Raw genomic sequence first — 24356 nt, 5'->3', positions numbered from 1 at the left:
ACAGATAGTCACTACTAAATCATAGCACATGTATTGGGCTCAATACATTTTTCACTAAATGACTGCATGCACGCGTGACAAATGAAAACATATGGGTGAAACTTACAGGGAGGCAGATTTTTGACTCAGCTTATCTTTTTCATAATCTGAGTTATTAAAAAAAACTAAATGGACTATTCTCGAAAGGCAGTGAAATTCTCTATCACCAGGAGTGAGGCAGGAGCCAAAGGACTGTTTTGCAGCGATGTGATACAGGATTTCTTCATTAGATGATGGTGAGACCACGTAACCTCTGAGGTCTCTGAAAACTCAGATACACCAGTTCTGTAACTTTAAATCCAAGGCTCTTCATCTTTACACATAGACTTGGGAGAAGTATAAATAAGACTCATGATCTCAGGGAAATCTTGAAGAGGCATGTGTTCAATGGCATGTTTATTAAACAAATGCTCATGACAGATTTTCACAACAGCAACAAATGTTATTTCACTACATCACATCTCCCTTGCTAAGAAAAAGAAACAATCATAGCAAGGTTGATGGATTTGGATTATTTGTTCATGTTTTTCTGGGGAGCGGGGGAGTAAAACCAGTCTCCTCACTCCTTTTCCTCTGTTTCCTTTTCTTGAGCATTACCTGGTTTCATTTTCTTCACCTCCTCTCTGACTAAATGTCCCCGGAAGGCTGCTTGGATTTTGACAGCAGCATTCTCCTGTTTTTCTTTTTCTTCTTCAGAAGATTCCTTCATGGAATGGATAAAAAGTAAGAGACTTCTTAAATATCCAATATTTTGATGCCATAAAAATAGTGCATACATTGAATCCATTGACGGTCGTAACAACTGAGATCTGTTGCTTCCTAACAGAATTTTACATACTTGTCACATCGTATATGTACCAAATGGTGAGTGCCAAAATGGCAGACATTTTGTTTTGTCATTCTTTAATATGTCTCTGCAGTAAATGATCATTGCCAACTCCCCAGGCCCCACCAAATAGTTCCTATTTAACAGTTCCCAATAACATTTTTTTTTTTAAATAAGTAAGAATCCTTAAAGCTTGGTAAAAATGTCAAGAAGAATAGTAAGTGTCCTGTTTCTAAATAATCATAATTGCATGAAATTAATTTCTTAATTTCTCAATGATTAGCTAATCAAAATCATACATTTAAAGCAATAATGTCAGTTTTAAGGTGGTGGGCTGAACTTCTGTATATAGCTCCTTTTTTTTAAATTGAGGTATAATTTACCTAAATTGTCGACAGTGGAACACAGAGATCTTAAGGGTCTAGTTCAATAGCTACATAGTTTTTAATATATGATTTTAAATTATAACAGTGATACATATACATTTAAAAACTTAAATGTCACTGGTAGTGAAAGATTTCTGCCCCTTTCCAAATCATACTCCTAAGATGTATCCATTATTATGAGTTGAGTATATATATCCCTCAAAACGCTTTCTGTATACAAAGTATTCATATGGGTATATACATGCCTTTTTATTTAAAAAATGAGATCATGCTAATTACAATGTTCACAACTACTTTTTTGTAACTATCTATCTTGGTTCTCTTTTCAATGTATATAACTCTGCCCATTCTTTTTTTTTTTTTTTTTTAATAACACCATTGTATTACATTGTACTAATGGAACTTGATTTATTTACTCAGTCTCCTGTTGATGGACCCTTGGGGTGTTTATACCCCTCACTCCATTAAAAAAGCAATGAGGCACAGGGGCGCCAGGGTGGCTCAGTTGGTTAAGCATCTGACTTTGGATTTCTATGTGCTAACAGCACTGAGCCTGCTTGGGAATCTCTCTCTCTCTCTCTCTCTCTCTCCTCCTCCTCCTCCTCCTCCTCTTCTCACCCCCTCAAAATAAATAAGTAAACATTATAAAAATACAATGAGGCAATTCTAGCTCTTAAACTTTTTTAAAAAATTAAAAAATATTTTTTAAAGTTTTTTTTTTTAAAGTTTATTTGAGACAGAGGGAGAGACAGAGTGCGAGTGAGGGAGGGGTAGAGAGACAGGGAGACAGAATCAAAGCAGCTCCAGGCTCTGAGCTGTCAGCACAGAGCCCAACACGGGGCTCAAACCCATAAGCCGGGAGATCATGACCTGAGCTGAAGTTGGACGCTCGACCCACTGAGCCACCCAAGCACCCCTCGCTCTTAAACTTTTAAATGCAAACAGAATGGTATTAAAACCTCTGAGATATACCCCAATATGGGCAAATAATTATAGCGAAGTTGGAAATCAATGAGATCTCAACTCAAACTTCTGAAATTCTGTGTAAGGGCAACTACTAAAGATGTAAGGAAATGAAACTCCCTTTCGTCTTCCCTCACCTCCCATTGCACCTTATGGCAATGTTAAGCTGATTGGGTTGTACTGATATAATCCTGGAATAATTTATAAAGGTTATGGGGAAAAGTTCTGCCCCCCACTGGGTAGGAGGTGAGGTTTTCCTTGAAGGGGAGGCCTACTTTGGGTGTCAATTACTGGGTGACTAACTGGGACATCAAGGTATGAAAAGGAACTCAGAAGTTTGGTCTTCAATGCTGTAGAGAGTGAATTCTTTCTCACTAGGGTTGGTTCTCTTGAGTCTGGACTATGAAGAATAGAGACAGTGATATGCTGGCAAATGTTTATATACGGACTCTCCAGAAAAAAAAAAAAGGCTGATTTGCAGTATTGGCCATAATCTTAATACTCCTACTGTGGCTGATTTCAAGCTACTAAATAGACATTACTGAACATGGGTTTATACACATGTGCACAGTTGTCTCTTGAGAGCTGGCCCTAGCACACTAGTGAAAATAGGTATCTTTGAAGGTGGACCCCACTCAGGTCTTTGTTGCTTAGATGTGGGCTGTCAGGCAGGAAGCCATTTAGGCAGTAGTGCATGGAAGGTGAATAAGACACACTGTGTAAGGCCATTTTATTTGGTGGCACGTAATTCTCTGTGAGTTTCCTTTTGTTATCTCTGAACCTTTGCCACTGTGTGGTAATGAGAGCATCAATTAGTGAAAGCCTCCCAAAGGGGAAAATGAATCTGAAGCATCAAGACTGGGGCAGTGAGTTCTGTCTATTCTTCTTGGGGAGATTTCCCCACCCGATGACAATCATGGAAAATAAGGTTTTATTTTTAAAGGGAAGAATGAGTTTTCCTTTATAATAGGCACAGCTAAACATGATCCACTAGCTAGTTTATCACTGATGCTACTTATCTAGAAAGTAAAATCATTAATTTTAGCAATATGGATAACAGACGAGATTCATATTGGAAATACGATTTTAAAGTTTATTTATTTATTTTGACAGAGAGAGAGAGCGAGCACACGAGCATGCAGGGGAAGGGCAGAAAGAGACAAGAGATTGAGAATCTCAGCCACTCCCAGTGCCTCTGTGGGGCTCGAACTCTCAAACCAAACTAGACCATGAGAACATGACCTGAGCCAAAATCAAAAGTCAGATGCTCAACCGACTGAGCTACCCAGGAGCCCCTGGAGTACAATTTTAAGTTGAGTGATATCTTTCTTTGTAGGAATCTAATAGTATACAGAAAACAACTTACTAAGGCTGTGACTGGTGTCTCATCTTCTTTCACAGATGTGTGAGACTTTTCTTTTTCCGACGCACAATTCTCAGTTGATTCGTGCTCCTGGAAGAGGGGTGAGAGGATCAGAGGCAATATTCTAAAACAGTAAAGTCTTGGGTCAAACTGCTTAAAGGTAATTAAATATTGCTTTATGTTATTGAGAAGAAGTGGGGATTAAGTACATACTGTTGTTTTTTTTTTTTCAAGTAGGTTGGAAAAAAATAAATAAATGAAAACTCTCAAGGGAATATGTATAAACAAATATGACCAAGGAACTCATAGAAAATGTTTGATTTTTTGCTTTTGGGATGTAACATGGTTGGTTTTATATTAAAAACAAGCCATTGTCTTATACTAAAAGTTGATAATATGCTGTAATTAATCTTTTTTTTAATGTTTATTTTTGGGAGAGAGAGAGAGAGAAAGAGAGAAAGAGAGAGAGAGAGAGAGAGAGAGAGAGAGAGAGAGAGAGAGACTGAGGGAGGGGCAGAGAGAGAAAGAGAGAGAGAGAATCTCAAGCAGTTTCTGCACCATCAGAGCAGAGCTAAACGAAGGGCTAGAACTCATGAACTATGGGATCATGACCTGAGCTGAAACCAAGAGTTGGATGCTTAACCCAAACTGAGCCACCCAGGAGCCCTCATGCTGTAATGATCTTGAACAAAATATAAAAAAGAAGTGCTGATAGTTTTTAAAATAAGAACAAAATATATGCCATTGTGTCTCATATGTGAAGTCAGGTTGACTTTTTTTTTTTTTAAACTTTATTTCTTTTTGAGAGAGAGACAGAGAGAGCGAGAGGGAGAGGGAAAGAGAGGAGAGAGAGGGAGAGAGAGAGAATCCTAAGCAGGCTCTGCACTGTCCGCACAGAGCCCGATGTGGGGCTCGAACTCACAGGCTGTGGGATCATAACCTGAGCCCAAAATCAAGAGTTGGAAGCTTAACTGACTGAGCCACTCAGGCACCCCTCAGGTTGACTTTTTAATGAAGTTTGTAGATTAAAAATGATGTCAAATAATTAAGTTCTACTGTGGGGAACCATTTAAACAAAAAAGGGAAGGGGAGGGGAATCAGTTCTGCCTATTTTGACATGGTTATTGAAAATTTCCACCAAAATAGAGGCATTGCTAATTCACAACCTATGGGAAGAGTTTCTTTCATCTGTAAAACAGAAATCTGAAGACATATAAGCTAATCAAGTAAAGTCTTCAGAATTCAAAAGATATGAAAAAAAAAACACCCTGAAATTGCTATGTGACACAAAGATTTAAAACTTTTCGACATTATTCCTTTGATTGCAGTAAAACACGAATACAGAGAATCTAGTTAAACGGAAACAAACTCAACACCCCCACATCTGGCAGGCACAAATGGATGGAACTTCACGTTTGAACTTATGGAATAAGCGACAGGTATTTCCCCAGGAAATTCCCCAAATCTATTGGGAACACCATCAAAACTTGAACTTGGCTAATTCCTTTTAATTCTTCTTTTTTAAGTTTATTTTGAGAGAGAGAAAGAGGGAGGGCATGCGTGTGTGTGTGTGGGGGGGGGGGGTGCAGAGAGAGAGAGAGAGAGAGAAACAGAGAGAGAGAGAGAGAGAGAGAGAGAGAGAATTCCAAGCAGGCTCCCTGCTGTCAATGTAGAGCCTGATGTGGGGCTGGATCTCACAAACAGTGAGGTTATGGCCTGACCTGAGCTGGAATCGAGTTGGACGCTTAACTGACTGAGCCACCTAGGGGCCCCATATTCTTCTTAATTCTAATATCTGATGGTGCTTTGTGGCTAATGTATTATCTCAGTTGTCTAGCAGAGTGCTTCTCAGACTTCAAGGTACCCACAAATCATTTTGGGAGCTTGTTAAAATTCAGCTTCTGATTTGTAGATCTGGAGTAGGGCCTGAAACAGAAGTTCCACAAGGTTCCCAGCTGATGCCAGTGATGTTGGATCACACACAGCCCTTCTCAACCAGTGCTCCTCTTCTGGACCACAGAACACAGTGTTTCTGTTCAACTATTCTCTCAATTCTCCCAAGGATAGTAGATAAGTAGAATCATTCTAGACACAAAGGAGAGAATGATTCCCTACATGCAATGAGTGCCTTTGGCTTAGGGCTTAATTATTTTGAGGAACCTTGGTTGAGAAAAGCTGGTTGTAGGAATGCTGCTAAAGAGAAGACAGGTTCAGTGTCTGAATAGATTTTAGCTTTATAGAAAAAACACCATTTCAAACATTAATTCTAATCAGCAATTTGTAAGATGTCAATGATGATGAAACAACTGGATAAATGGTGCTTTATTTTATGAAATGTCATTCATTAATTCAACATATATTTACTGAGGATCTGCTATTGCTAAGCACTGTGATACTCAATGAAATTTGAAGAATAAATGAGGGTAATCATTCTGTAACTTTCAAGTACATTCTTCCTCTTGATCGTCTTTCAATTTCAGCTAAGTATCCGACCACGATTTAGATACTTAGGAAAAAAATTTCTCCTCAGAAAGAACACCACACTTAAAAAGGTTTAGGCAGATATTTGTGATGCCTCTCATGATGTTCATGATTCTGGGGAGATCCCGATGATCTCTGCTTTGGAGATAGGGAGAATAAATAACCCAATCCACGAGTGTCATAGGACCATACCTTGAATGCATGGTTGTTATAGAAGCGGTCATCTACCTTAGTCCCCCATTCTGCTGGATCAAAGTTGGTTTCTAAATTGAAAAATATATATACAATAATTTCAGACTTATTTTGAGTTCATTAAAGTAAATCCAGAATAGTAACACAAAACAAGTTTTCTTTTTCAAATCACAGGTTCTTTACTGCCAGCTGAAAATCTTATTATTTTTTAATTGTTATTTATTTTTTAATTTACTTTTAAAAAATTTTATTAAAAATTTTTTAATGTTTATTTATTTTTGAGAGAGAGAGTGCGCAAGCAGGGGAGGGGCAGAGAGAGAGGGAAACACAGAATCTGAAACAGGCTCCAGGCTCCAAGCTGTCAACACAGAGCCTGATGCAGGGCCTGAACTCATGAACTGGGAGATCATGACTTGTGCCGCAGCTGGAGGCTTAACAGACTGAGCCACCCAGGTGCCCCTTTTTTAAATTAAAAACAATTTTTTTAATGTTTATTTTTGAGAGAGACAGAGAGTGAGTGGGGGAGGGATGGAGAGAGAGGGAGACACAGAATCTGAAAAGGCTCAAGGCTCTGAGCTGTCAGCACAGAGCCTCATGTGGGGGCTCAAAACCACCAACTGGGAGATCATAACCTGTGCTGAAGTCAGATGCTTAACGGATTGAGCCACCCAGGTGCCCCTGGAGAGGTTTTTTAAAAAGTGAGGCATATTATATATAGTCAGTAGATACAAACAGGAAGAAGTATTTATATTTAAGCAGAATTTTTCTTTAACTTTTCATTATGAACAATTTCAAACTTAGAAAGTAGAATAACAAATTCCCATTTGCACATTATTCAGATTCAACAATTATAAACTCATGATTTATCTTATCTGTAACTTCACTCAACTTCCCATCCTTTCTTCTGATTATTTTCAAGCCAATTCCAGGATTCCTATTGTGTTATCTACAAATATTTATTTCAATATGAATCTCTAAGATATAAAGAAACCACAATATCACTATCACATCTAAAAACACTAATTCCTTAGCACCAGCTATCCGAATTTTCTCCATTGTCTAATATATTTTTTATTTTTTACTGTTGATTTGTTCAAATCAGAACCCTAACAATGGACACATACAGACTTTTGTTCTGTCTTTTGAATATCTTTTAATTGAAAGATTTTTTTCACCTATCTCCCAGCCCATATTTTTTCCTTGTAATTTTTTTATTGAGGAAATTGGGTCATTTTTCCTTTGGAGTTTCCCACAGTTTAGATATTTCTGATTCCATTCCTATGACTTTTAATAAGTTCCTTTGCTTTCAAATTTTCTGTAGCTGATTCAGGTTTTATTTATTTATTTATTTATTTATTTATTTATTTATGTTATTTAGCAAGAATACTTTATAGATAGTGCAGTGTAATTCTGTCAGGATATACATAATATGTAGTTGTTTCTCTTTTTAAGGGGATTGTTTCTTTTCTTTGAGGGCCCATTGATGATGATTGCTTAGATAATTTCTTTAGGGATTGCAAAATGGCAATGCTCTTATTAGATCATTACTTCTTGTTTTCTGGAGCAATCAGTAAAGAAAAACTTTCCTGTATCAACTATTTGGTTACCCTGACGTAAGGTTCATCCAGAAAAGGCAGGTTGAAGGTTTGATTCCTTTATCGGTCAGTTTTCAGAATAATCAGTTGGTTTCTTAGGATCCTCTCAAAAAGGTTTTGTTTGTTTTTATCATTATGAACTAATGAATATTTAAGAAATTGGATAAACTTCAATCTATTGCATTTTTTATTCTTCCTGATGCTTTAATTGTCCAAAATTGGCCAGTTGGAGCTTATTTGCGTGCTCAGATGCTCCTGAGTCCATTGGAAACAACTCTAGAGTAGATGATCTCTTGAGGTTCCCTTCCACCCAGTGTGTCCATGAAAAACACAGTGAAGAAGGTCTGGGTAATAAACTGGTAATCTTCAATAATGTGACATAATGTGATTTTAAGAGAACCTGCCACAAAGGCACATGTTTTCAATAGCAAGAGCTGTTACTTGAAGACACCTGCTTCATAAAGCCTTTCTATGCCATAGGGATGGTCTTGAGCGAGTTTTATCATAACCAAATGCCCACCTTTTTCTTAGGGATTTGTGATATCACTTACATCAAATGCTAACATGTTTCCTGTCAGAAAAATAAAAATTGAGACCAATAATTAGCTATGAAGAATGCTGGCAAGGGAATTCTTGCCTTGTGTGAGAGACTGGGCTAGAGGAATTTTTCTTCCCTTTTGGAGAGACTAAATTCTGATACTTGTATCAGTTGGATAACTCACCTTTGGTTTACATGAGTGAAAATGGTTGTCATGCTTCAAATGTTTTCAAATAGTTTTATACAGTTTTTATCAGTTAGAGAGCTAGTATTCTGAGACCATCAGTCTGAATCACCAATTGCTTTAATTACCATGATCCAGTAGCAATGACTCAAATGTTTTTGTAACGGGACATTTCTGAGATCTAAAATTAAATAAATGACTAAAGACATTTTACTCATGAATTTGTAAAATTAATGCTATAATAACAAAATTAAATGAACGTTCATTGTAATTCACCTCTTACCCTAAAAGATTTCGCTTGATAGCTTTTTAGTGGCACTTAAGTTTCAAGTTGTGCAACAGATAGTCATACTGACTGGATATGGAAAAGACCAGCGACATTCAGGAAATTGGCAGAGGTTCTGAGCTCTGCCTGGATTGAGATAAGACAAGATGGTGGAGCTGTGCCGTGTGTATGGGAGTGGTTTTAATTCAAGCCTTGTGGTAGGTTTCCTTCTTCTGGAAGATGATTTGAAATGGAATGCTTACTTACCTGTAGTTATTTCTAGTCCCCTTTACCACTCTCTTGGAATACTGTAGTCAAAAGTAATGATGGTAATGACTTACACAAAATGGTTGTTCTAATCAAGAATAGGGTTTTTCAATAGAAATGTATAGCTGTAACAATGTATAGCTGTAACTAACCCTACTGGATTAGTCATAAACCAAGTTGTAACTTGATAGTTATGAGCCTTCAAGGCCGGGACTTTGGAAATTTTGTTTCTGGAAGTAAAGAAGCTGCTTTGGCTCTCAACCTGTCATATTGGCATGAATTTTAGTCTCTGGGCAGGACAGGACCTTGGGAGAATAGAGAAAGAATATAAATTACCTTCCCAAGCTGGAATTTCACATTTATTTATTTATTTATTTAAATTAAAAAAAAATTTTTTTTAAATGTCTGAGACAAGAGAGAGACATAGCACAAGCAGGGGAGGAGCAGAGAGGGAAACACAGAATCTAAAGCAGGCTTCAGGCTCTGAGCTGTCAGCACAGAGCCCGAGGTGGGGCTCGAACTCATGGAGTGCGAGATCATGACCTGAACCGGAGCGGGATGCTCAACCAACTGAGCCACTCAGGTGCCCTGGAATTTTACTTTTTAAAAGCTGTTTTTCTCCGTGCCTTCATTCACTATTTAAGGAGCACAGAATTATATTTTGCAACACTCACGGTTCTTTCAAGTAAGAAGGGTCAAAATGTATAGAAAGTCACAAACTCTCCTCCCAGGAAGAACAGGCAACTGCCTGGGATGCATAGGAACAGCCTGTTGGAAAAAGCAGAGCTAGACTGGATGATCTCTTGAGGTTCCCTTCCACCCAGTGTGTCCATGAAAAACACAGTGAAGAAGGTCTGGGAAGTAAACTGGTAATCTTCAATAATGTGACATAATGTGATTTTAAGAGAACCTGCCACAAAGGCACATGTTTTCTTTTTTTTTAATTTTTTTTTTTAACGTTTATTTATTCTTGAGACAGAGAGAGACAGAGCATGAATGGGGGAGGGGCAGAGAGAGAGGGAGACACAGAATTGGAAGCAGGCTCCAGGCTCTGAGCCATCAGCCCAGAGCCCGACGCGGGGCTCGAACTCACAGACCGCGAGATCGTGACCCGGGCTGAAGTCGGACACTCAACCGACTGAGCCACCCAGGTGCCCCAAGGCACATGTTTTCAATAGCAAGAACTGTTATTTGAAGACCCCTGCTTCATAAACCCTTCTATGGCATAGGGATGGTCTTAAGCAAGTTTCATGATAACCAAACGCTTCGTCTCTTACTTAAAGAAAAATATGCCTATTTTAAAAAGCTTACTCTCTCGTTTCTCTAGAAGATTTTCAAAATATGCTGCTGCAAAAGCTGGTATGTTTTCTGGTTGCTCCCTCAGAATCTCGCGTGTCAGCCCTTCAAGAAGATTCCCAAATCCTTGTGGAATTCGGTAGTGGGTGTTGGAGAATGGAATCGACATCTCCTTGGAAGGAAATGCCTATCGTACCTAGAGATTCATTAAAGGGCACAGTCTTTAAAATGGTCTGATTTTACTTATATAATCACAACTATGTGAAATTATTTCTGAGACCCAAATTTTCTGGACTTGAATTCTTCCCCCCCCCACCCCGTCCACACAACCCCAATCCATCATTTCTTCCAAAGAATTTTGAACTTTCCATTATTAATTACAATATTATAAATACAGACCCATTTAACAGGCCAAATCATTTTTTTACATTAAAAAAATCACACATTTTCCACTATAGCACTAAATACTTTTTCTCTCTGACCCCTTTTTTTGTCTTTAAAAGGTGAGGGTAATTTCTGCTATCCCACAGGAATTCAGAGAAAATGATTGTTAACAATTTATCATAAATCGCGGAGAAGACGCTGTTTGGGATCTAAAATTTAAAAAAAAAATGAAGAACTAATGTTGGTTCTAGAAATTACTCTAATGTGTTGCATGAAGAAGTTTAATACTTCGTCTTGTCCTAGTTTCCACTTCTGAAGCATGACCTACAAGGCTTCGAAGCACCTATATACTCTGAAGGGGGGAAGCAGGGGCAGTGGAGAGGGAGGGTGGGTGGTGGCCGCAAGGTCAAGACTTTGCAGTCCTAGCGTCCAAAATTTTGGGATTCTTCCATTTTCTGGTTTTGTCTTGACCAGGTCTTATCTTCCTGTCTTGGAATACAAGGACTAGATTAAGGATAGCAGCCAAGCAGCGGGTTGGGCTGCTGCGTAAGCAAACGACACTCAGGGACCTGGCTTTTTGGTGAAGGTGTCCATGTCACAAAAGCCCGCAAGCCGTGGTAGGGGTCTAGGTGAGGGACTCGACGGTTGAATGAGGCCCCATCTGTGGAGGATGTTTTTCTTTTCTTTTTTTTTTTTTTTTTGACGGATCAGGAGATGAGGTGTCGAATCGTTGTAGGGTTGTGAAAAGTACTGGTGAGACCCTGAACCAAACTGGGGACTGGAGGGCGGTCGGAGGGGGAACGCTGGTCTAGTCGGGGGCGAGACGTCGAGGAGCTGGGATTTCAGACTCTCGCAGAATGGGCTGCCTCGGCGCCCAATCTCTCCTAGAGATCCCGGAATTTGTCGGGGATCCTGAGAAAATACGAGAGGAAAAGGGAAAAAGCGAGGTCTTAGTTTTGGAGAGGAAGTGGGGTAAACCGCCTCACCTCTTGGTTCTCTCAGAGCTGGTGCCGTTGTCCAGTTGTTATTTCTCGTTGCTGGGTAACGGTTTTTTTTTTTTTTTTTTGTAACTCCAACTACGGCGGCCGGGAAGGGGAGAGGCAAGGCTTCGCCCGGCTGCCGGTACGGGTTCCGCGAAAGAATGGCCCTGGATGGGTGGAGTCTCAGGCATCCCCGCCCCCTGCAGGTCCCGCCCACGGCCCCGCCCCGGCGTGGAGTCCGCGTCTCGAGTCCGGCGCGGGGCTGGCGGATCCTCCCAAACATGGTAGCGCCGGGGTTTATATTTGGGCTGGTGCTGCCTTTAATCCTGCCGGCCGACACAAGTAAAGGTGAGGCGGCCCGGCTTGGCCCAACCTGTGCGGGTCAGCCTGCGCGGGCTCGGAGATCCTTCGTCCTCTGCAGGACCCGCGAACCGCGAACCTGGAGCCGGTCCTCCGACCCGACCCAGGCCTAGGCCGCAGGTGTCTGCTGGGCGGGAGTTCCGGCTGGTCAGCTTCTTCCCCGTCCTTTCAACGTCGTCACGTTGCAGCGTGTGGGGCAGAGGGAGGGTTGGGTGTATCTGATTGGGGAGGCCCAAATGTGCTGGACCGAGGCCCTCGGGGTCTTTGAATAACTTCAAGGGAACTCGAAGGGAAGGGGGCGAAGCTAGTTCGATAGTATTTGGAAACAGGTAACTGAGTCATCCAAAACATTTCACTTCTGCCCCCACAGTAGTACCCTTGGGGAGGGTTTGCTGCAGGCTTGGTTCCTTGGGGGAATTAAATTTTACTAGTTTAAGTGGTGATTAGGACTAAGAAATACAACCCCCTCACTAGCTAAGAATATTTAAGGCTTAGCTTTGATTGCTGGCGCAGCTTACAGGGATAATATGCGGGACACTGGGGAGGAGGGTGACTCACTTTGACTACTGTCCAGGTCAGATCCTGTCATTTGAATACCCCAGGCTGGACCCTGAGTCACAACCGTGGAGAACCAGAAGACGGCATCTGCGTGCTAAAGCAAAGTAAAGTGATAATGCTGGCCTTGTTTTTTTCTTTAAACCATTCGAATTGTGGACCCCAAAGTTCCCTGCTAAGAAATGAAAGTTGAGGTGAGAATAGGGACAGGGTGCAGAAAAATGGCTCGTGCTCTACCTGAGCACCCAGAAGTACCCAGACAGACCAACTGCCGCCCCTAAGTAGTTTTTCAGGCTTTAACAAAGTGTAAACCAGCAGCACTCTCTGCATATCATTTTTTGCCTCTCACCCTCACTCAGTGACCTTTGAGTCCAGCATATGTTAGGCGAGTAGGGCCATTATTTTATTAACTTTTCTGTTAAAGGCTGTTATCTTTAATGCCGGTGCAATATTCTGTCTTCACCTTGGGTCATATGCCCATGGTTACTATCTAATATTTGAAATGTACAAAAGTATATGAGCAATGAAACAATAAAATGAACACCCAAAGGTGCTGCACCCAACTTAAGAACTAAAATATTGCCAGTTTTATTGAGACTCCCAGGATGTTCCTCCCAGGGCATCCAGGAGTTCCTCGCCAGAGGTAACCTACCCACTGGATTAATTTCATCACTCACTAACAGAGCACTAATTCTTGTTTTCTACTCCAACATCCAAATGAAGGAAAAATTGAAGACCTAAGGAAAAAAGATTCAAATGCTAAGTGTCTTGTGCTTGACAAAAAGAATGACCAGTCCCGCCTCCTTTCTCGTTCTCCTATTTTGTTCATTGCTCAATTCCCTGGTAATGTTCCACTGTCTACTCTTATCAGCTTGGAATGTGAGCTTTATAAGGGCAGGGAATATGACTTTTTTTTTTTTAATTTACCACCAATATCTGCAGCAGACTGGAAATTGCAATAACAACTCTGGAATCAGGTGACTTGGTTTCTAGTCCTTTTGTAAACTACCTGTGAGATTTAAGGTCAGTCAAAGGAGTTTAATATGTGCAGTGTGGATAGCACTGTGCCTGCCACAAATAAGCTCCCTGGTAGAATGTAAGCTTCCTGCTGCTGGTGAGGCTTTTTGTCTGTGTTTTGTTTTCCCTTTATTGTTTTCTTCTTTCTTTTTCTTACTGTTCTATCCTCAATGCTTAAAATGGTGCCTGGCACACAGTAGGCATTAATACAAAATTTGTTGAATTAATTCATTAATATGCAAGCTATTAGGTAAAATTACCTAATCTACCTGGGTATCAGTCTGTTGATCCATAAATAACATGATTGTACCTTGGGGTGTGAAAGATCCTTTCTTTCTTAAAATTAAAATTCTTTCACTCAGAATAGAGCCAGGCACAATGAGGACCAGTAAGTGTGTGTTGGCGAAAACAGACTGACTTGGAAAGATGTGTCCCCGGCACAATGAGACAATGGCTGCACTCTTAGAGAGCCCTTCCTTTGTATAGGCTCATGTGCAAGCGACAGCCAGTTTTCTACACTCCGTTCCCCTACCCTCACCCTCTTTCTGCTTAGCTCTTAGCCCTTTGGTTTTCAGTTCTTGTTCCATATGAAGCACCTACCCAAGACTAGGCCCTCCCACACGTGTGCCTCTCCCCTTCCCTCCAGCAGGCTGCCAACGTGCTTATGCAATTCTGGGATGTTAGAGTCTCTTCTTAGAGCATTTTGCTTGTGGTAGCTGTGCATCTCCAGCCCATTATCCAGCCTTCTGGATGATTGTTGGTTGTCATTTAGGTTTTATGATGGAACTAACTCATGAGAGAGTGCTGAGGATGTTTAGCGACTGGGCTGTTATTTGAAGCAAATAGGCCACCGAGTCTGTATGGGAGACCCTGTTAGCTTTGCTGCCCTGTTAAGTATAGCCTCAGGGGCCATCATCATTTGTAGCTTTCAGGGAAGAAACCTTGTTAGTTCTCATTCTCTTTCCTGCCTATCATTTTTGTTTAAAATGCTTAAAAAAAAATCTTAACTTTGTTAATTATTTTCTTCTAGGGATTTTAGTCTGTTTTGTTCAGACAAATTGGGACATAACTTAAGAAGATTTTTCCCCCCTTGTTAAGTTTTGATGAGGAACTCACTGAGATAATTTGGATAGATGCTTGTTATTAATAAAATACTTCAATATAGGCTGCATGTTAAAAATAGGAATGATCTCGTTAAAGTAAGTTCTTATTCAGTCTTGTTAGTGACTCTAGAATAGAATCTACAGTTTCAAGTGCTCTTCCTCTTGTTCTTTTTATATAACTTAGCTTGTGAAATGGGTAAAATTGAGACGAAAGACCTTTGTTCTGACATTTTGACCCTCTATTTCTCGCCGACCTTATTTTATATTCGTAATTTATTTGAATTTACCTTAGAAGGAAGCAGATGTCACAGATATTCATAAATGCTTATTTAAAATTTTTAGTGGGTTGTCAAAAAAAAAACAATAAGGGGAATTATTTGTAGGAGTCGACACTGGTGGGAAGGAAAGGGGGGGAAATAAAGAATGGGGGAGAGATTAGGGGAGGCTGTGTTGGAGAGAGGCAGGTTTCTTTATTCCCAGCAACAAGGAGTGGGCATGGTAATGGAAAGTAGGGGAAGGAAGTGGTTTATTTTTCTCATAAATACCATCTGTGGGGTGCATAAAAGGAGCATTTTAACAATTTGGAGGGAGAGCGCAGAGCGTCAGGGCCAAGCTTGAGAGCAAAGGATGATCAAGAGCTCTGAAGCGGAGGAGGCTTGTGGCACATTGGTTGCCATAGGCTCTTTGAGTTTTCCTTATTGGTCATCTTGTACTATGATGCATATTATTGGCAACTGCTCTTGTTATGTTGCTTACCTAATTAGGACGAGTAAGATCTAGTTTTAGAAGATTAAAGGGTCTGGGTATATTCAAATTGTCCTGTATAAAAGCTTTATGGTTTCTTGCTGTTTAACCAGATTCAATTGGTGATGAATCCCCCAATGATGCTTTTCTAAGTGTTGGTTAACATTTTTAGATGTCCGTTTTCGCTTTGCTTCATACATCAATAATTACATGGTGCTGCAGAAGGAGCCCGCAGGGGCAGTGATCTGGGGCTATGGCATATTCGGAGCCACAGTGACAGTGACTTTGTGCCAAGATAAAGAAACCATCATGGAGAAGGTGACGAGTGTGAAAGGTAAGGCTGCTCATCCTCTGTTCAGCTTTTGTCCTCTTCTGCCACCTGCTGGATAATCTGAAAAACGAACACTGGTGCTGGAACTCAGGTTGTCTCACCCATCCATTTAAGTTTGAGTATTTATCATGTATTAGGCACCGACGACACAAAGAAAATTAAGACAGAGTCAAAGTTCCTGCCCTCCAGGATCTCATGGCATAATGGGAATAGACACCAAGTCATAAAGTGCAGTGTGATAAATGCTATGATGAAGGTGTATATAGGCTGTTGTGGGATACAGAAGAGAAGCGTCTAACTCAGATTGGATGGTAAGAAACAATTTCCCCCGAAGGTGACATTTGAACTGAATTATACATAAAGGAGAGGCAGTATGGAGGAGTGCTTAAGAACCCAGGCTGTGGACTCACTGAGCTCAGGTTCTGATGCTATAACCTCAGGCATGTTATATAACATCTCTGTGTCATAATTTCCTTATTTGTAAAGTGGAGATAATAATGATATTTAGGGTAATTGTAAGGATTAAATGAATTAGCACATGTAAACATGTGTGTTAGCTGCCATTCTTCTTCTTCTTCTTCTTCTTCTTCTTCTTCTTCTTCTTCTTCTAATATTTAGAGAGTCACTCAAATATTTATTGAGTGCCTATGTGCCATATATTGTGCTAGGTACTGGTAATACAGTGATTAGCAAGATGGATGTGGTCTGTCTCCTAATGAAGCTGACAGATGAGGGAGGAGGCAGAAAAAGAATAAGCAGTTACAGGTAAGTTAGGTGCCTCAGTATGGAAGCACAGTGTGCTATGGGAGTGCTTAGGAGAGATAATTAACTTAGTCTAAGATTTATCTTGAAAAATGAGTAGGGCAAACCAAGTAGGGCAATAGCCTGGAGCCATGGAGGCATGAGGGAGCATGGGTCATTGGAGAAATGGCAAGCAGGTTGGTTTGTCTAAGCACCGGAGTCTGCGACTGGTGGCAGATGACAGGAGAGAAGGTTGGAAATGTAGGAAGGCTTGTTTGTCACTGCTAAGGACTGTATACTCTGTTGTGGACTATACAAATCGATGGATTTTAAGTGGCCAAATAATCAGATTTGTATTTTAAGAAGGTAACTCTGGCAGCACCATGGATTGGAGAGTGGAGGTCAGTAAGAATAGAGGTGGTGGGAACCGTTAGCCTGTGATATTTAGGCAATAGATGACAAAGGCCTGACCCACCTGACCCATGGCACCACCCAAGGTAGTGGTTGTAAGGATATTCAAGAAGGTGAGAACTAGAAGCTTCTGTGAGCAGACAGGTCCTACAAAGAAGTCTTTGTCTAGAAGGGGTAGAGTTGTGTAAGTTGGCATGTGAAAGAGCATAGCTAGAAGTTAACTGCATATTGGAGGCCACAGTCACGGCTGGGTCTAGTGGAGACAGGATCAGATCTTGGTTAGAGGTAGTGATATAGCCATGAAATGTTGAAGGTGAGAGTCAGGTAACAAGGCTGCTTTGGGGAGCAGGGGTGTTCATGTGGGAGTTGGTAGTTTGAGCAGTGACTTGAAGATATATATGACAGGGAAACTTGTGGGAGTTTTATTGGGCCTTGGAAACAAGGGTTTCCTGATTAGTTTTGTCAATATCCAGTCCAGAGTGAACCAGACCCTGGTGCAGCCTCTTTATAATTCATTTCCATACAAAAAACATTTTTTTAAGTTTATTTATTTTGAGAGACAGAGAATGCGTGCGCGCGCGCGCGCACACACACACACACACACACACACACACACACACACACACACACACTTGCATGTGAGTGGGGAAGGGGCAAAGGGAGAGGGAGAGAGAATCCTAAGCAGGATCCATACTGTGCGTGCAGAGCCCAACAGGGGGCTCAAATCCATGAACCGTGACATCATGCCCTGAGCTGAAATCAAGAGCTGGATGCTCAACCGACTGAGCCATACAGGTGCCCCAACAAACATTTAAAAATACTATGTGCCAGGCATAGATGCGAGGTGAGTGCTTCTAGTTCTTGGATTGTAAGACTGTTTAAGGTAAGAATGTTTTCGGGTGACACTAAGAGACTTGAAAGGGGAAGCTTAATCTGATTGAGAAGTTGTTCTCTGTTAGATTTAAATGCTACTGGTGACCTGTGGGATGTGCTGAAAATGAATTCAAGAGACAATTTTTGTGTTGTGTCTATCTTAGAAATTAACAGCATAGAGTATAAATACTGGTGATCACAGTTGATTTAGAAATCCAAAGAGCTGCTGTAGTTTAAAAATAAAAAATAGGGTTTCCTTGGCTAATAATTAACATTACCAATAAATATTTAGGAGACAGAGACTACATAGTACTATAGTGATAGATGCAAAAGAATATACATATACTTTATATTTGTTAGGCTCTCTACATTTGCTTGGTAGGAGAGGAAAAATAAAATATTTATTTTTTTTAGATCCATAAACCTACTTATAGGGACATATTGTTGTGTTCTGTACACGAAGCAAAATGAATAAAGTGTTATTTGGAATAAAGGAGGTAGACATGTAGGAAATTTTATAGGGCAAAAAAAATGTTTCTCAAAGGAAACACTACAGGGTATATTGAAAGGTTGACTTCTCTTTAAATTTGATGAGGACTCTGGGATTTTCAGCTAGACTACCTCAGTTTGTCATTCTGTCTCTGTTAATATTTAACTTATTACCTATAATCAATCCCCTGGGCGCCCACAACAAAATGGAATTAACAGCATGAAGATTTTTGTCCAGCAGACTGACACTTAAGCTTTGGGATGGTTCAATTAAAACTTGAGGGATGATTGGGAATATGGGTCAGGTACTGGCCTAGTCAAACCATATCGTCAAATATTGCATGATGAGTTTTTCAGACACAAGGAATAAAATTGGGGAGGGGAGGAGTATATCTTTTCACTTTGACATACATGGGGGATAAAATGAGAGTGTGTCTGGATTCATCATCATGACCTGAGGTAAGTAGGGATATTTACTTTAGCTTAGAAAATTACAAAAAGCCTAAACCCCTTAGAAAAGTAAAAAGCTCCTGGTTGCAATGTTAGCATGCACACTAGTTTTCTGTGCTATACAATAAATTGCCACAAATTTAGGTGCTTAGAACAACACACTTTTATTATGGCACAGTTTCTATAGATCTGAAGCCTGGGCCATTGCTTAGCTGGGTTCTCTGTTCAGGGTCTCACAAGACCGAAATCAAGTGTTGGCTGGGCTGTGTTCTCATCTGGAGGCTTGACTAGGGAATGATCCACTACAAGCTCATGTAGGCTGCTGGCAGATTTCCTTCCTTATGCCTATAGAATTCATGGAAACATCTCTACTCCTTCAAATCTCTGACCTCTAGACCTTCTTCTGTTTTTTTTTTTTAATTTTTAAAAATCTTTTATTTATTTTTGAGAGAGAGAGACAGAGTGTGAGCAGGGGAGGAACAGAGAGAGAGAGGGAGACACAGAATTGGAAGCTGGCTCCAGGCTCTGAGCTGTCAGCACAGAGCCCGACACAGGGCTTGAGCTCACAAGCCCTGAGATCATGACCTGAGCTGAAGTCAAACGGTTAACCGACTGAGCCACCCAGGAGCTCCTAGACCTTCTTTTAAAGGGCTTACCTTATTAGGTCAGGCCCACCCAGGGTAATCTTCCTTTTTATTAACTTAGTGTCAACTGATTTGGAACTTAATTACATCTGCAAAACTCCTTTATCTTTTCCATATAATGTAACCCAAATCACAAGAATGACATCTCCTCTCCCATGCCATTTTCTGATGGTTGGAAGCAAATCACAGATTCTGCCTGAATTTGAGGGGAGGGGATTTTGTACGGGTGTGACTTATTGGGGGGGGGGTCACCTTAGGGTGTTATATGCCATAGCATGCTATACTTTAAATAATTTGCATAAATAGTTTTATTGATGGAAAAATGTTCAAGCTCTTTTTTTGCTTTTTATATTCATATTTGGTGGTGGTGATGAGCTTTATACAGAATAAATGAAGGTTGCAAAGGGGCAGTTTGGGCAGTAAGACCTTCTTTACCTCCAAGTCACTTCTCTAGATCACTAAACTGATTTGCAGCTGGTGAAGTGCCAGGGTTTTGTGGGAGAAGAACTTCTTCCAATTCTAGGCTTTTCCTCTTGAGGAGGGAAAGGTCATGGATAATTTCCTTTTTTCTCTTCTTGGCATCTGAGATTTGGCACAATAATCTGAAAAATAATTAACATCTGATGTGAATAGCAAAGAGAAAAAAGCATGAACGCACCTTATGACTAATCGTGTCTTTAGACAAATTCTTTTAATTTTTTTCCCTTTGATTATTTGTTCTTCTGATTTTGAGGTGGCAGGTGGTCAGGGAGATGGAGAGAAGAAAATGAAGAGAGTTCTTTACTTCAGTTGTTGGCTGGAACATGAAGAGAAGAGGGACACGAAGAAATAGGCCCCCAGATATGCTAACCATTGGACACAGAAACACAAAGCCTGATTAGTAGTTTGCATGGCTTTCTTGGTGGTATAACTCAGGACTGAGGTTTACTCTCTGCTGTTCACTGAATGCCTCGCACACAGTAAGCACTCAAAGTAACCGTGTAATAAAGGAAGGACATGAATCTTCCTACATGGGAGATGAAAGAATGCGAGGAAGCAGAGATTTGAATGCAACAAACAAGAATTTACAGAAATCCAGGGCTGGATTGGTAAGCAAGGTCACAAGATTCGCATGTGATTAAGGTCCAGAAGAAGGAACCAGAACAGCTGTTGCTCAGAAAGTCCATCAGGATGAGCAGAAATTCAGCTGGATGGTGAACTTCCAACTCTTCGTAGTTGGTGACTCAGTTTTATTATTTGGATTCAACCTCGTGGACTTGGTGGGGGGGTGGTCAACAAAGTTTCTAAAGACTGTAACTGGATTTCATCATCCTGTGGTGAGCTCCACTTTAACCAGCCAGTCCTCAACTCGATGGCCAAGGACTAACCACTTCTCTTGTGAAATGTGGTGATTTCTACTTTTGTAATCCCATCCTTGCCTTTGGTCTAAGAACCAGCCTTCACAGAGCTTGCTCTCCTTTGTGTATACTTACATGGGAGTCAATCCTCAGTGTCTTAACCAAATTGTTTCTAGGTTGGTTTAACCATTAGTAAGCTCTCTGCAGTGGACCTGGTTTCCCCTGCATTCCCTGGCAGGTAACTTCACTTAACCCTCATTATTGTGTCAGTTTTATCAAGTGGGAGAGGAAAACAGCTTGAATCAAAAAGAGCTCAAGTATTAGACAAGAAGGAAGTTCTCTAAGGTCTTTGAGGGAGTTGAGAGTTTTCCTCAAGAGGGCAGTTCTTGGTGTGGATCCCTAGTTCTCTTCAGACTATTTAGGTGCTAGAGGGAGCTCATTCTCTGGCTCTAGTAGGATGGCATTGCTATCTTTTGCCCAAACATCTCCCCCCTCCCTATTTGTCCTTCAGTTGCTGGGCAGTGAAACTTTTCAGAAACTCTGGTGAAGGTAACTTTCTTCACTGGCCATATTGCGTGGATTGAGGCTAAGTGTAAATATCTAATTAACAGTGACTAGAAATAGATTGCACAGTAGTAGAAAGCTAAAGAAATTCTGCCCTAGGTTTTTTGACCTCCTCATCATAAATGAGTAATGTTTGTGGCAGAAGGACAGAGACTTAGTAAGATATGTGAGTGCAAGAAGCCTGGAAAGACCTTGGCAACACTGTAGTGGGGACAGATTGGAGTGTCTGCCTGTTCAGAAGCGTGAGCCATATGGAGCACATCACACCTGTGCGACACAATCTGTACTAGCTGCCCACTGTTTCCAAAACAGTGATTTTTCTGCTTTAGGTGAATTATACATTTAATATGTTGATGTCTGGCTATTGGTGGTATAAAAACAATAGTGAGCATTTGGTCCTGAGCTTACTTGACCTCTAAGGGATGGGAGTAGCAGTCTCAGTGGGTTGTACTTTCGAGAGGGGCAAGCATGCACCCTTTCGCTGATGCCTTCAGGCTTTTGGACATTTTCCCCAAGACTCTGAACAATATGTGTGGTTTGAGCTTTTCCTAATCTCCTGTCATGCATCCGGACTTCTCATGCTTCCTCTTAGCTTTTGCTGATTGGGAAGAACTTAGCGTAGCATCTAGCACTTAGTAGGCACTTGGATACTTTTTTTATAATTATAATTTTTGCTGGCTGCTATAACTTTAGGGTGCTCCATTTCCACTTCTTACTATTCTTTCCCTCTGAATTAACATTAATCTGATGGGCACAAATTAGAAATTATTTTGTAGCCTTTGGCATGATGCCAAGAATATTTATTTTAAAATGATCATTTCTCTATTTTCTCTATTCTCTTCTCACTCTCCTTTTTTCAACTTTGTTCATGTTGTTTGGTTCTCCCAGGCATCATTTTGCCATTTTGAAGATATTTTCCCTAAGTTTCTGAATATGATGTTGGCAGTGGTGGTGGTATGAGTGGGTGAGAGGTAGGAAGGTGGTAGGGGGGTGGTTCCTAAGGAATGTGCTATGAATTTCTGAAACAGGGTCTTGGATAGCTTTTCATCTTCCTAATTGAGTCCGAAAACCTTAAGTCTGGTAAGTAACTCTGTGAAAATAATTAATTGGGCATGTCTAAATATCTTCTTCACAGAGAGATCAATTTGCGATTCATCTTAAATTGGTACTATGTATGCTCCTACTCCTTTGTCCTGTGTCAGTTTCTCTGTTCACCTTAAGGGAAGTTCCAGATTGTAAATTATTTTCTCTAATCTGTGTTCACATTTGATTAGATAATTACAAATTAATTTGGGGCACTGCATAAATCTATTAGATCATGATTATATTAATACTGACATTTGGATAGTATAATATGAATTTCTATTTTATGGTTTTTTTTAATTAAGTTTTTTTTTTTTTCGTGTTTATTTATTTTGGAGAGAGACAGAGACAGAATGCGAGTGGGTTAGGGGCAGAGAGAGAGAGGGTGACACAGAATCCGAAGCAGGTTCCAGGCTTCAAGCTGTCAGCACAGAATCCGACGTGGGGCTTGAACTCAGAGCTGTGAGAGCATGACCTGAGCTGAAGTCGGACGCTCAACCGACTGAACCACCCAGGAGCCCCTATTTTATGTTTGTTTTTTTAAAATTAAACTCCCTTGGATTTTAATCTCAGTATATTTTTGTGTGTTCTCATTTAGGATTATAACTGGGTGATTAATTTTTCCTGTAAATGCTTCAGTTACAAGGAAGGAGGGATTGGTACAGATTAAGGATAGAAATGCTACTGCTTTTGTTATTTCTTTTGCTTGTCTGAAATTTGGCTAATTTTCATATCTTTTTAAAGTTTGTTTTGAGAGAGCGGGAGAGTGAGGGTGAGAGGGAGAGAGCAAGCGAGCGAGAGAGAGAGAGAAAAGTGTAGGGGCAGAGAGAGAGGGAGAGAGAAGAGAGAATCCCAAGCAGGCTCCACACTGTCAGTGCAGAGCCCGACATGGGGCTTGATCTCACGAACTGTGAGATCATGACCTGAGCTGAGATCAGGAGTCAGCCGGTTAACCAACTGAGCCCCCCAGGTGCCCTAATTTTCATATCTTTGAATTCAGTTAATCACAGTGGTTGGGAATAGCCACAAATGAATATGATGCATGACAGGATTGTGCTTTAATTTTGTTTTAATTGATTGATTAATTCCTTGGAGTCTTTTTATGATTTCAGCACATTCTAACAGCTGGATGGTGGTACTGGATCCTATGAAGCCTGGTGGACCTTATGAGGTGATGGCACAACAGACTTTTGGGAGAACAAACTTCACCCTGAGAGTTCATGATGTCTTATTTGGAGATGTCTGGCTTTGCAGTGGGCAGAGTAACATGCAGATGACGGTTTCACAGGTAATTTACAGAGTCTCAGTGTTAATAAATAATGATGATGAAGAAGAAGAAATAGAAGGTAGAGGAAGGGGACAAGTAGAAGGAGGTAGGAACCTTTTTCTGCCACGTGCCAAGATCTGTTCTCAGTGTTTGCCATGTGTTAGTTAATTCGATTTAACAACTTTATGAGGTAAGTATGGTTATTCATCTCACAGATGAGGAAACTGGCCCACTGAGGTTAAATTACCAGCTTAAGGTCACACAGTTAATAGTGCAGCCAGAATAGGAGCAGGTAATGCAACTCCAGAGCCTGCTTTCTTAATCACAGCTAGTGCTCTGTACGTTTGCAGGGCACCATTTCCTGGCCTTCCTGAGCTAAGGGCGGGAGCTAGAGTATCTGATGGCAAGGAAGATTTCATATCAAATTGAAGACAAAGTAGATTTCTCTTCTTTTTGATTGGTTTTTATGAGCTTCTGGAGAGAGCCTGGGAAATCAAAACAATTAGAATTTGTTTCAAGCTGTGCGTCTAATATAATATATGTCTTTTGTTGTCATGGAGATTTAAAAAATCGAGACTGAATGTTGGCTTTGCCTTTTACCAGTTACATGACTTGGAGAAAATCACTT

At 40.5% G+C, this 24356-nt stretch overlaps 2 protein-coding genes across 6 annotated transcripts in view; one reads left to right on the top strand and one right to left on the bottom strand.

Annotated features, from left to right (window-relative positions):
- Window positions 1–405: 405 nt before the first annotated feature.
- SPA17 (sperm autoantigenic protein 17) lies at window positions 406–11877 on the bottom strand. The gene is made up of 5 exons (XM_047877215.1): window positions 11766–11877; window positions 10411–10591; window positions 6251–6321; window positions 3581–3667; window positions 406–742 (listed from the first exon to the last, which is right to left on the bottom strand). The coding sequence occupies exons 2-5, from the start codon at window positions 10562–10564 to the stop codon at window positions 599–601; spliced, it is 456 nt and encodes a 151-aa protein (XP_047733171.1). The 5' UTR covers window positions 10565–10591; window positions 11766–11877; the 3' UTR covers window positions 406–598.
- A 98-nt stretch (window positions 11878–11975) lies between these two features.
- SIAE (sialic acid acetylesterase) overlaps window positions 11976–24356 on the top strand; it is a 45848-nt gene continuing 33467 nt past the window's right edge. For 3 of the 5 annotated variants that reach the window (XR_007156161.1, XR_007156160.1, XM_047877211.1), the window contains exons 1-3: window positions 11976–12107; window positions 15711–15872; window positions 23574–23749. Coding sequence is in view for 3 of the 5 variants with exons in the window: in XM_047877211.1 (XP_047733167.1) it covers window positions 12041–12107; window positions 15711–15872; window positions 23574–23749 (405 nt within the window). In the remaining 2 variants the exon portion in view is untranslated. Of the gene's footprint in view, window positions 12108–12363; window positions 12449–12721; window positions 12782–15710; window positions 15873–23573; window positions 23750–24356 lie in introns of those variants that run through there. The other 2 variants (XM_047877213.1, XM_047877212.1) reach the window with 2 other exon arrangements.

The sequence above is a fragment of the Prionailurus viverrinus genome, chromosome D1 (assembly GCF_022837055.1).
Source record: "Prionailurus viverrinus isolate Anna chromosome D1, UM_Priviv_1.0, whole genome shotgun sequence".
Lineage (NCBI taxonomy): Eukaryota > Metazoa > Chordata > Mammalia > Carnivora > Felidae > Prionailurus > Prionailurus viverrinus.
Note: the sequence above shows the minus strand (reverse complement) of the source record. Positions and strands in the feature narration are given on the sequence as shown.